Source organism: Rattus norvegicus, chromosome 5 (genome assembly GCF_021556685.1).
Source record: "Rattus norvegicus strain SHRSP/BbbUtx chromosome 5, alternate assembly SHRSP_T2T, whole genome shotgun sequence".
NCBI classification, from domain to species: domain Eukaryota; kingdom Metazoa; phylum Chordata; class Mammalia; order Rodentia; family Muridae; genus Rattus; species Rattus norvegicus.
The window spans coordinates 132,513,028-132,526,855 of record NC_141538.1 but is presented as its reverse complement, the minus strand read 5'-3'; the positions used below and the strand labels follow the sequence as shown (position 1 = coordinate 132,526,855).

Genomic DNA, 13,828 nt, shown 5'->3' with positions numbered 1-13,828 from the left:
AGTCTCTATTCTAGAACATATTTCAGTAGTAAGGAAAAAATGAAAAATGTGGAACATGGACAGATTTCAATAGAACCATGCTCAATGATAGAAGACATAAGGACTACTGCTGGGATCGTGTAATGATACTACAAAAGCATTTTGAACTACAAGAAATATTATGGAGAATTTTAATCTAAAGAAAATTAAAAGCCCTACAACTTACTTTAGACTTAGTTCCCATAATTTTTCTTTCTTGACAACTAGCAGTCAGCATGTAGAAGAATGCAAGTTGATCCATTCTTATAGCCCGGTACAAAGCACAAGTCCAAGTAGATAAAGGACCTCCATATAAAACCAGATACACTCAAACTAATAGAAAAAAAGTGGGGAAGAGCCTCCAACACATGGACACTGGGGAAATTTTCCTGAACAGAACACCAATGGCTTATGCTCTAAGATCAAGACTCAACAAATGGAACTTCATAAAATTGCAAAGCTTCTGTAAGGCAAAGGACACTGTCATTAAGACAAAATGGCAACCAAAAGATTGATTATCTTTACCAATCCTACATCTGAGAGAGATCTAATACCAATATATGCAAAGAACTCAATTAACCCTATTAAAAATGGGGTACAGAGTTAAACAAAGAATTCTCAAATAAGGAATATTGAATGGCTAAGAAGCACCTAAAGAAATGTTCAACTCCCTTAGTCATCAGGGAACTGCAAATCAAAACAACCCTGAATTCCCACCTTACACCAGTCAAATGGCTAAGATCAAAAACTCAGGTGACAACAGATGCTAGTGAGGATGTGAAGAAAGAGGAACACTCCTCCATTGTTGGTGGGATTGCAAACTGGTACAACCAGTCTGGAAATCAGTCTAGAGGTTCCTCAGAAAATTGAACATAGTACTACCTGAAGACCTAGCTATACCACTCCTGGGCATATACCTAGAAGATGCTCCAACATATAAAAAGACACGTGCTCCACTATGTTCATAGCAGCCTTATTTATAATAGCCAGAAGCTGGAAAGAACCCAGATGTCCCTCAACAGAGGAATGGATACAGAAAATGTGGTACATCTACACAATGAAGTACTACTCAATTATTAAAAACAATGACTTAATGAAATTCATAAGCAAATGGATTGAACTAGAAAATATCATCCTGAGTGAAATAACCCAATCACACACACACACACACACACACACACACACAAAACCACACATTGTATGTACTCACTAAGAAGTGAATATTAGCCCAAAAGCTCAAATTACCCAAAATACAATCTACAGACCACATGAAGCTCCAGAAGAAGAACGACCAAAGTGTGGATGCTTCAGTCCTTCTTAAAAGGGGGAACAAAAATATTCATAAAAGGAAATGTGGAGACAAAGTTTTAAGCAGAGACTGAAGGAATGGCCATCCAGGGACTGCCCACATAGGGATTCAGCCCATATACAGCCACCAAACCCAGATCATATTGCTGATGCCAAGAAGTGCATACTTATAGGAACCTGATATAGCCTGAAACGCTCTTCCAGAGCATGACAAATACAGAGGAGGATGACTGCAGCCAACCATTGAACTGAGAACGGGGTCCCCATTGGAGGAGTTAGAGAAAGGACTGAAGGAGCTGAAGGGGTTTGCAAGCCCATAGGAACAACAATACCAACAACCAGAGCTCACAGGGACTAATCCACCATCCAAAGAGTACACATGGACAGACCCATGGCTCCAGTTGCATATGTAGCAGAAAATGGCCTTGTTGGGCATCAATGGGAGGAGAAGCCCTTGGTCCTGCCAAGGCTCAATGCCCCAGTTTAGGGGAATGTCAGGGTGGAGAGGCAGGAAAGGGTGGGTGGGGGAACACTCTCTACAAGCAGGGGGAGGGAGGATAGTATGGCGGTTTATGGACATGAAACTAAGAAAGGGGATAACATTTGAAATGTAAATTTAAAAATCCAATACAAAAAATATTTTAAAAAAATAAAATAAAGTTAAGCTTCTTAAATATTAAAAAAATAATAATAATAACCAAGCCCACAGGAGCAATAGATGGTGCTAGCGCATGCCCCAGTGCTGGACATGGAGTCTAAGTTTTAATGTCAGCCCTGCTTGGTTCTGGTATTTCTTTGATTTCATGGTCTCCTACTATAATACATTTCCTCCTTTGAAAAATGGGAATGTTTGCCCAGTAACTTTATGTATGAACAATGTGTAACTTGCTTTTGATATCAAATGGGTGCCCGCTTTTTAAAAAAAATTATCTTGTATCCTAGTGAGCTTCAGCTGTCAACATGATGCAACCCTGGGTATCTGAGGGAGTCCCAATTGTGGAACTGCCTCCATCTATCTGGCCTATAAAACTATATATGTGGGACTTTTCTTGGTTGCCAATTGATGGAAAGCTTATCCCACTGTGGGTGGTGCCTAGACAAGTACAACAGAGATATAAAAGAAAGCTAATTGAGCAAGACAGAGGTAGCTAGACAGTAAATAGAATTCCTCCATGGTTCCTACCTCCACATTCCTGCCCAATTTCCCTCAATGGACTTTGACCTGGAAGTTTAATATTAAATAAACCCTTTTTCCTCTCCAGATTCATTTGGTCATGTTGTCTATGATAGCCACAAAAAGGAAAACTGCAATAGAAATGTGTCCTAGCAGTGAAGTTTCAGAGGAAAGTTTGACTTCAAAGATTCCACCAAGGTGATTCAAGTAATATATTTGAATTAAGAATCTGGAAATAGGGCTGGAGAGATGGCTCAGAGGTTAAGAGCACTGACTGCTCTTCCAGAGGTCCTGAGTTTAATTCCCAGCAACCACATGGTGGCTCACAACCACCTATAATCAAGTCTGGTGCCCTCTTCTGGCCTGTAGTTGCATACATGCAGGCAGAAAGCTGTATGATGTATACATAATAAATAAATGTTAAAAAAAAAAAAAGAATCTGGAAGTAAAACTCTCTATGCTTGAGTACGACAATACTGGTTACCTGAGGATGAAAAATTAGCTGTAATCAATAAAATGTCAACATCATTGAGATTGACATCTGCAAAGTCAAAAGCAGGTGTGGAGAGGACTCGAGCCTATGAGACAAGCTAGGTGTACTGTAAATGGAAGACAGTGATCCAAGAGTGATCCAAGCCCTTTGGTACCCAGCAGATCATGATTGTGTCCTAAACCTCAAGGCCTAAACATTGAGCTATGTACATTGTGGGTTTTTTGTTTTTTGTTTTTTGTTTTTTGTTTTGTTTTGTTTTGTTTTGCTGTTTTTACTGCAACTGACATGGTTCTTCTCTCTCAGGCTTTTATTGTTTTTTTGTTTGTTTGTTTGTTTGTTTGTTTTTTAGCTTTACAGAGTCACAGCAGTTAGGATAGCATGAACTCATTGGAACCTTTTTTAAGAAATGGGACTTTAATACTATATATTAATATGAGATTTGGAGAAGACAAAAAGAAAAGGAAAAGTCATGATTTGAGGGACATATTGGTGTGGCAAGTTAACAAGGAATGGAACTGTCAACTTGACATCTGAGGTAGTCCCAGTTGGAGGTCGGCCAGTGGGAATATCGTCTTGATTGCTAATTGATTTAGAGGGACTCAGCCACAGCAAGTGTTGTTACCTGAGGCAGGTGAGCCTGGACTGTTTAAGAAAGGTAGGGTAGCAAGACAAGAATGGGCAGCAAGTAGCATTGCTCACTGGGTCCTACTTTCTGGTTCCTGACTTGAGTTCTGATCTCTCTTCCTTGAAAGATAACTTCGATCTGGAAGTGTAAGATAAAATAAATCATCCCCCCTAGTTGCTTTTCATCATTTTCTTATCACAACAGCAGAAAACCACAATACCTTGAGTCTGAACAATGTTAAGACTATGGTGACACTTACACTTTAACTGAGCATATTTTTCATTATGAGACCATATGACCTTTCAATGCGATGTCATGTTTTAGATCTAGACTATCCTCTACAGCTTCCTGTTTTCAGTACTTGATTTCCTGTTGAGCACTTGTGATGTTTTGGAAGAGGTTACAGAACCTCCGATATGGGCCTGTGGAGCAAGCCACTGAAGGGGATTCCCACTTTAAGCTCCCATCTAGCTGCCAGTTTCTGTTCTGCTACAATGTGAGGAATCCTGTTCCCACTGCCATGAACATTGTCATGTGTTTCTTGCCTGTCATAATTATGTGAAACTGTAAGCCAAAATAAATCTTTTCTTGATTAAATTGTTCCTGTCGGGTATTTTGGTCACAGCAGCACTAAAGAAACTAATACCAGTACCAGAAAGGCCCCTTTACAATCCATCTGTTCTATGAGCCAAACAGAATTCTCACAAGGACTCTGTATATTCTCCAAGTCAACTGAGTTCCCATACATTTTTAAACTGTTTCTCTGTACTTCTCAATTCTCCCTTTCCCAGTGGTAAAATAGGGCAAATAAATTTAATTATGTTAATCTATAAGTTCTCACACTCCTTTGATACATTCCTCCTTTATATAACAAGAAAACTGTCTGACATAAAAGGCACTTTCTGCATTTAGTCCTTCTGCATCCTCTAAAATTTAGCCTATCTTGTTCTCATTTCTTTGTTATCCTGTATCCACATGCATAGTTGGTTACATATATACATATATAATTATCTATTCTGAGATATTCTGATTAGAGAGAACATGTGGTTTATTTGTGTCTGAGATAGTGTAAATGCAAATAATGAACATAAATTATGAAAGAGGCTATACAGCTAATTGGTTTTCTACCTCTAATTCTGCTACAGATTTTTTCGTTTGGGTAGTTAATAACATAAAATGTATTTGTTACTAAAGCTATGTAATTTAATATGAAACTTCACAGATTCCATTAACTGTATATAAGTTCATTATTTGTATAGATTTCAGGAGTACTGGATTTTGGTGTGTGATATTTTTGCAAGCTTTTTAATGATAAAGTTTATAGAAAACAAAGCTATTACTACCCAGTTATATAAATCTATATAAAAAACATTTAGACTCAAAGCCACAATTGGCCATAAAAAGATAGAAAATATATAGCAATCCAACTATAACCAAAACACAGTCATACTGACCACACTAATAAACAAATACCCAAAAGAACAAAGATTGTTACTAGAGACAAAGAAAGACAGTTAATTATATAACAGTTAGAGATATAGTAAGAAATATATCAAGATGACACAGAAAGCATAATCAAATAGAACAGAGCAGTAAATAATGGAAAGTATGCAGGTGAACATCTCCAAAGTAAATCAGCAAATCTGAAAGCATGTTCGACATTGGTTGAGATTAGGAAAAGACCTACAAACCACAATGTGGTTGTCTCCTCCAGTTAGTAGGATAGCTAAAATAAAATATGGACAATAACAAGAAATTGTAACTTTTATAGGCTAACAATACACATTAAAATCATAAACTACTATGAAAAATCAAATGTTTGAACATCCCTCAGAAGAACCAAACAAGCTAAGCATAATGTCCAGCAATCAGCTTCATGGATTCTCATGCCCACTGCAAGCTTAATCCCACATCAAAATGTATACCCCATTATAGTGTTTGCAATATACAAACAGTAGATACATTCAAGTATTTGTCAACCAATAAATGTATAAGCAAGTGTAGTATCCACACAACAGATTATTATTTGTACCTAAAAGACATGTTGTAGTGCTGAATATTAGGAATTTTCCTTCAATTCATTTTCTACTACCAGGAAGCCCTGAACAAAATGTAAGCCTCACTCCTCTAAAAGCTCTCAGGAAACTAGGAAATGAAAGAATTTCCATACTGATAAAAATATCTATCAGGAAACCTAAATTTAACAACAAACAGCCCATTATCAGCAAAAAGTTGACAATATCCACTGTAAATATTACAAGGTTCTCTCTAGGTCCCATCCAGTGCAATAGAACAGAAACAGAAACAACAACAAAACAAACAAACAAAAGAGGCATTTTAGATGGAAGAAAAAACAAGTTCAAAGAAATAAAATACTATATTAAGGACAACATAAATCATTAATTTGCTCAATTAAAAATAAGCTTTGAAATAATAAATAAGTTGAATGAAGACAAAGGATATAAGGCCATTTTATTCAAATCAGTTGTATTTCTATGAACCTACACTTAAGAGGGTTTTTAATATCACTTATAATAGCATCAAAAAACCAAACTACCTGTGATGGTCAATCTTCTTTGTCAACTTGACTAGATTTAGAATCAGATAGAAGGTTGTTGAGACAATAGTGCAGGTAAATTTCTAGGGAAGACTGATTGCTAAGGAGAAAGACCACACTTCAATGGACAATACCACTCCTCTGTGTTGTAGGCACAGATACAATAAAAGATTGAAAGGTGAAAGCCAGCCTAGGGTCAATGTTCTCCTTGGATTCATTGAAGCTATGAAGAAGCACCTCCAGGTCATACTTCCACCACTCTGATATTCTACAAGACAAGTCTAGAAGCATGGTGCTGACTGACCATGAACTATATCCTCTGAACCTAGGAGCCCAAATAAAGATTTCTCCTTTTAAGTTGTCTCCAGTTTCCATCAGATCTTTGGTCACAGTGATGCTAAGGTAACTAATACAGCCAAGCATATGGATACAGAGAAGCAGAACCATGTTTACAATTAAGTCTGACTTTGTAGACTGAGGTCTATTCAATAACTTGGAAGTTTGGAGAAATAGACTAGAAAAAGCTTTACACTCTATAAGCAGAGTTTAACAGGTGATTATTCTGGAAGTTCAGAAGATGGGAACACGGTGCAAGACAGTAAAGACAGACAGAACTCATGAGGCTTTTAGAGGAGAACAAAGACTTGACGGGGAATTGGACTAGAAGTCATCTGTGTTATATTCATCCAGAGAAATTGTCAACATTTTCTCAATGTCTTAAGATTTTTGTGGGTGGTCAAGTTCAAAGTTAACAGATTAATTTGGCAAAGGAAATCTCTAGGCACCAAATTCTCAAACTAAGGCATGGTTATTGCTGGTTGCCCTATGCTAGATTTACTATTAGAACTGGGAGCAAAAATTAAACACAAGGGTTTGGAAAGTTTGCAGACTGGCCAGAAGAAAAACAAGTTGAAAGTTTTGGGCACATGAGGGGTTTGCCAGGGAAGCTCATGTTCTGCTGCTCCTTGATCAGGGTGTGGAATATGGAGGGTTGATAGGTGAGAATACACTGGGCTAAGCAATTATGGTCCACACACTTGGTGAAACCTGGATAACTCCTGACATGTCTTCCAAACATGGTATATGGTATATGGTATATGGTATATGCATTGCTTCTTTTCAATAATACTTCCCTTCTTCTCTGAAACTATTACATTTCTAGGTGGTTTAGAGAATTATATCAAATGTGCAAGTGCATTCTCACTCTAATCCCAGCTCATGCAAGTTAGAAGCAGTAACTCTGGGAGCTCACAGCCAGCCTGGTCTAGAACAGTGAGTCCAGGTCCAGAAAAGCTAATCTGTGAGCTCATGACTAGCCTGGTCTACCTAGTGAGTTCAGGTTGCAAGAGCTGCATAATGAGACCCTGTCTCAAAAATTAATACTAGCATGTATGTGTACATGTAAGCATGCATGTAGGATTGCATGTATGTGAGAAGTAGAGTAGAAAGTTATGAATAACACACAGACATATAAATATATGCATTTGGAAATTACTCGTAAATAGATCATAAACTATTAGAAAACAAAACAAAAATTATCAACTATTTGAAGCCAAATAATTTAAAAATGGTACTATCAATATTTTTGAAAAGGCAGGCAGGCCTCACAAGTTAAATGCCTTAGGCAGACATTACAATCAAGAAAATACGCAGAACTGCAGAAGAGAGGAATCATATTGTGTTCTACTTACATTTTTTCTGTTAGTCTCAAACATTTTGTAATTAAAAGTTTCTAATGGTAACATGACAGTGTCTGATTGGGTAAAAATTACAAATGTGAAGTGTCTAGATGGGCAGAGCCTAGAAAGACCCAACACTGTTTGCTATATGCTGTCATTAGCTTGAGTTAGGGAATGAGGGGAAGTAAATATAGAGATGAAAAGTCAGAATTACATAAAATTAACCAAAACTATCAGTAAAAAGATTCTCTACTTTCCTTGATCATTTATTTCAGCTCTGCATTATTTTCTTCCTTTCTTATTAAAAAATACAAACATTGAATAAAAATCACAAAGTAGAAACTGAAAAAGTATCCCTTTGCAATCAAAGTTAAGTATCCAATACTAAAAATGTAAAAAAAAAAAACCTTAGAGGATACAATTCTTTAGGTGGTCTTTTAAAACATGTGACTTGGCATAGCATGTCATTCCTGAAATAGTTCTTAAGAAAGTCATGATTTTTCTCCTAGCAATATATTTTCTCACAAGTCATGTGGCTTTGTTGAACAACACAAAATGCTGTGTGATATAGTCCAATCTTTCCTGCCTTCTGTGTTTTGCTCTAGTCCTAACCACAGTATTACACGTCACACCTCCCAGGTCACCCCTAACACCAGGCTGCAGTGAACAGTAGACATGAGCAGAAGAGACGGGCAAGGGAGTTTAATAAGAATGACTCTTCATACCATTATCCATGACAATCACAAACAGGATACAATAAATAACCATAATAAGTACCATATGTCCCCACTCCCAGATATATACCCTAAAAGAATAAAATCTGTATATGAAAGACAAGTCTGCACATCCATATTCATTGCAACATTATTCCAAGTCAAGGAGACAGAGAATCAACCTAAGTGTCCATCACTGGATGAACATTGTTTTTAAACTGAACTAAACATTTGAGACATGGTTAAAATGAAGGAAAACCTAGGCTTTGCAAAATATGTATGACTCTGGAGGGGTTTTACTAACCGTAATAAACCAGGCACAGAAAGACAAACACTGTGTGTACGGTCTCACTTGTAAATACAATCTTAAAAAGTCAACTCACATAAACACAAAGCGCAATGCTGGTTGTCAGGGACCTGGGAATGATGAATGGGAACACAGAGACGTTGGTTAAAAGAAACCAAGTTTCAGCAGGATAAGTAAGCTCTGGGGATACAGCACATGGCATGGTAATTCCAGTTAATAAATATGTGTTGTAAATTTGAAATTTCCTAACAAAAAAAAAATCTGAAATGTTCTCAACACAAAATTATGCAATGTGATAGATTTGTTAAACTGCTTGATCTAATCACTTCATAAAGTATACATATATCAAAACATCATTGTTATGGCTTAAGTAAGAAATGTTCCTACTTGCTTATGTGTCTGAACCCTTGGTTTCCACTCGGCAATGTTGTTTTGTAGGTTATAGGACCTCTAGGACACAAGCTTTGGCTAGCAGATATAGGCCATTATGTGCGAGTTATAGTCTGACCCTGCCTCTGATCCTCTGTCTGCTTCTTGATCTGCCAAGATGTGAATTGCTCTCAAGTAAAGTCCCCGTATCATGGGCAAAGCCACCTCTACTCCCATGCCTTACTCACCGTGGTGGACTTCTATACCCCTGAACTGTGAGCCAAAGTAAACCTTTTGGGGTGGTTTAAAAGAAAAACCATCTCTATAACCTCATATGTTTAAATATTTGGTCTCTAATTGTGGCAATGCCTAGGAGTGGATGGGTGGTAGAACCTTGAGATGAAGCCTTACCAGAGGAAGTACATCACTAGGGCAGACATTAGGGGCTTATAGGCTCATCCCATTTCCTCCTCTCTCTGCTTCATGCTCATAGATGGCTCAGCCATTTTCCTGCTCCTGCCACCATGCTATCCTTGACTGTAGCCATGCCTTTACCACCATGATAGGTTCCATCCCTGCCTAGCCATAAACTCTCTGCCCCTTACATTGTTTTTGAGCAGGGTATTTTATTTATCACAGCATCACAAAAGCACCTAATACACTTCTCTACTCTCTTAACTGCTTCTGTCAGGTCATAGCAAAAAGATAAACTACAACCACTTCATACACTGTGAACATACGTGTTTTTATTTGCCATTTTAAAACAAGAGAATGTTGTCATATACATATTTAAGAGAATATTACTCTACAATTTAGAAAAACAACCCACTAAAACATGCAACATTATTGAATTGCAAAGTCATGATCAGCAAAAGACACCTGACATAAAATGTTACAGTATCTCTCCAATATGAAGTTCCAGTGCCGACAAACTGATCAACTGAGAAATCAGAATATCAGTTTCTTTCCAATGAGGGACATGGAAGAACTTCATACAGTGATTGATATACATTTCTAATTATTGATCTGGGCAATGATAACATGAATATGTGAAATTACCAAAATCCACTGGTAGGAAAAAAATAATAGAAATAAAGGCTTTTCTATAGTCAAATGAACTATAACACTAACGATCAAGTAGTCAATTTTATTACATAAATTTTGGATCATGGCTTGAAAAGTTAACTATAAAAATTATCTTTGTGATAACTCAGAAAATCTAAATATGTACACAATATTAAGATTACCATTAATTACCCCAACGTTAATCATAAAATTGTGGTTATGGACAGTACCCTCATAGAGTATGTATGTTGAAATATTTAGGGGTATCATGGTGTCAGAAATTTACTTTCAAATTTTTAATGCAACCTATTTTACAAATACACATGCACATATACACAGACACACTAAATGAATGTACACAGGTCATAAGCAAGAGTTACTCATTAAAGTAGTCTTCCAATTACTCTGTATGATTGAAATTCCAAATTTAAATAGCCAGGGAGAAAGCAAGATAGTACTCTTCACAGATGCAGAGGTGATCTCCAGGATGCATACAGTTTATTTTTTGCAATATATTGCCTAATGTGCAAGAAAACAAATATATGTTATGTTTAAGAGTGTGTATCTGTTTGTATAAGACAATGGTTACTGAGAGCCATGAATAAGTGTGTGCATATCTGTTTATATCCAGACAACAGTAATGGTTACCTATAGTTATGAGTAAAGGTGAAAAACTGGTTAACATAGAGCTTCTCATATTACAGTTTTGACCTTTATATAATGTAAATGTATAAAACATTTAAACATAAAATTACAACTAAAAAGATATTTACAATATTTGACTTCTCTCTTCAATTAAAACCAAATTAATCTTGTTTAACTTGTGTGCTTTTCAATGGTCCTTTTTGTTCCTGAGCATGAGAAGCATTTAAAGAGCTCTTGCTGGTTAGAAAACATAGCACAAAGAATAGTTAAAGAGATGAAATGGAATGTCTTGGAAGATTTGAGGAACTATAAAATATTATAACTCGAATGTTTATAAAAGTAGGAATATTTGTAGCATGACTTTCCAGAGATCTAGTTATCCATTGTCTTCAGTAAACTGTATACTAAGAAAGCAGCATAGTGAAATGAAATGTCTCTGACTCCCTCCGGCTCCAATCACAACAGAGTACTTCCTCTTAGCAAAGGATTGGCAAGCAGCCTGTTAGGCAACTGCAGTCTGTCAAACTGCAAAGCCATTGGTTACAAAGAAAGGAAGCAGCAGCCAATAACAAAGTTATAGACTGGAGTTCATTGTTTTACTAACTGCTCTGAGTTTAGATTATTTAGAAACCATTATGCATTATTTTGGTAAATTAATCTTACTTTGCAAAAAAAAAAAAAAATTCCCAGAAAGCCAACCTGTGATGCAAACACAGACTGCTAGGGACAGTATAGTTTCTGAATAAAAGTCCCTGAGTCTGGAATAGAAGTTTGAGTCCCTGAAACTCGCTAGCCCTCCACCCCTGCAGCACTCTGTCCCACCCAAGCTTCTCCTTAAGACTGAAGAAAAGATTCGAAAGGATTTTGTGACTTTTATGCTGGTTTAAGTTCAGTGCTGCTGCAGCCTCAAGGAGAAGAAAGGGAGGCCAGAGAGGAGTGCTGCAATCCTGGGGTAAGTGCAGAGAAAAACTTAGTTTGGAAGCTAACAGTGAAAAATAAAATGCCAGAGGGTCCCTTGGGGCAGGCCCAGAAAATGACAGGGAGTATGTACTGCTATCCCTACTAATGCTGTGACACCAACAAGTAGGCTGAGTCTTAATGAGGGCACTTCAAGGATAAAGGCGTGAAAAGCAGAGGAATAAGAAATTGAAGAGGTTCTCCTAGAATGCGGAGTTCCCCTCTGAGGGGAAAAGAGGGGTCTCTTGGAAATGACATTGAAGGACTTCGAAAATCTCAAAAGGAGACTCTGCAGTTATCAAAGGGAGCAGGGGCTTCTCAACACTGGGAAAGACCTCAGCCCCTCACTGGAGGGCAGGTGGGGCTCCCCGCCTCAGCTAGATTTACTGAAGGAGGCTGGACAGAGTCCCCTTCTAAGAATGTTGAGAGTAACTGAGTGCAGTTACAAACTCGAAGTAGCAGCTGTCCGGAAAAGCTGACAGATCCTTCTAGGGAGGATTGAAGGATGCAAAGTCAGAAGTCTTTGAGGGCAGAGTTTTAGTGGCTTCTGAGGAGTTGGGTTTTTTCTGAGAGGAGAAACTAGGAAAACTTTGTGCAACGACGTCACAAGTAAGTTGTTTTTGGAGTTACAGACTCCACCACCATAACTGAAAAGGCGTTCCTACTCTAACTGGAAGCTTGGGAAAGGTTCTGAAAGTCCGAAGCGCTATGGCGGAAATGCCACACACCCCCAGACTGGAGCAAGGGTTCAGGAGTCCCTCACCAGAGGAGTAAAGCGGAATTCAAAGGGAACGACTGCCCCGGTAGCGGAACTCCGAAGTGTTGTGGAAGAGATCCGAAAGTACCCCAACTGGAAGTTGGGGTGAGGCCCCCACGAGGCTGCAGTGGGAGAGGTCCCCAGGGCTGGGGGTGGGCGGCGGACTTGGAGGCGGAGGCTGGACAAGGCCGGTACTCACAGAGCGGATCTCCAGCGCCAGGGCGCATTGCAGCGCCTTCACCTTCGGCATCCGCGCAGGGTGGCACGGCGGGGAGGGACCCCGGCCTCCGGCCCGACTACGGCGGGAAGACTCGGGGCGGGACGGAGACGGGGAGGAGATGAGGTGGCGGCGGAGGTGGCAGCTGTGGCCCCCAGGCCGGGGCCCGCGGTCCAGCCTGGGTCCCGCCCGAACAGCAGCTGAGCGCGGGGCGCGGACACGTTGTCATGGCAGCCTGGAGGGGCGGGGCCGGAAGAGCCACGCCGAGGCGGGACTAGCCAGAGCGAGAGACAGTGGGCGGGGCCTGAAGTGTGACAGACCGGGTGGGTGGGATGGGGCGGCTCTTCTGTGATGTCAAGCTGTGAGTGCAAACTGTAGGAAAGGTAAAAGCTGTGCTATGGGCCTCAGCTGAGAACTGGGAACCCTGGCTTCCAAAGCGGTGATGGCACCATGAACAACTGGCGTCAGCCTTTGACTTCAGCTTTCCTAACTATTCTATAATTAGCAATCTTCCTTGAGTTTGAATTTTTTGATACAGTTTACAAAACCAGTATAAGAAATAGGGAATTATTGCCCAAGATAAAGGCAAACGTAGGGCTGGAACCCGGGATCTCTGAAGTAAAATTCTAGATGCCTCTGGAATCAGCAGTATGGTCCTCTTATTAGTCACTTGTGATTCTCTGTCCGTGTGCCCTTATTTCCCTTAACGACTTCCTGTCTAGGTCACCACTACACGAATCTCAGTGCCTGTTGCACAAACTGAACTCCCAATAACAGACACAGAAAAGAGGACCCTAGCCATAGATCTTCAAAGATAAGAACCTTAAAGACTGTCTAGTTAAAGTCCATGTTAAAGTTATTTTAATACATCAACTATAGAGTAGAGTAGTGACGGGAAAGTACCTGCGATTTTATCACCCAGTTGAGAAACAGGATGTTATTGA

General features: G+C 39.0%; 1 protein-coding gene across 1 annotated transcript in view; it reads right to left on the bottom strand.

The window, feature by feature from the left end:
* Spata6 (spermatogenesis associated 6) overlaps positions 1-13,122 on the bottom strand; it is an 83,303-nt gene extending 70,181 nt beyond the window's left edge. Inside the window, 1 exon segment of the mRNA NM_134392.2 lies at positions 12,867-13,122. Coding sequence (NP_599219.2) covers positions 12,867-12,917 — 51 coding nt within the window. The 5' untranslated portion in view covers positions 12,918-13,122.
* Positions 13,123-13,828: the final 706 nt, after the last annotated feature.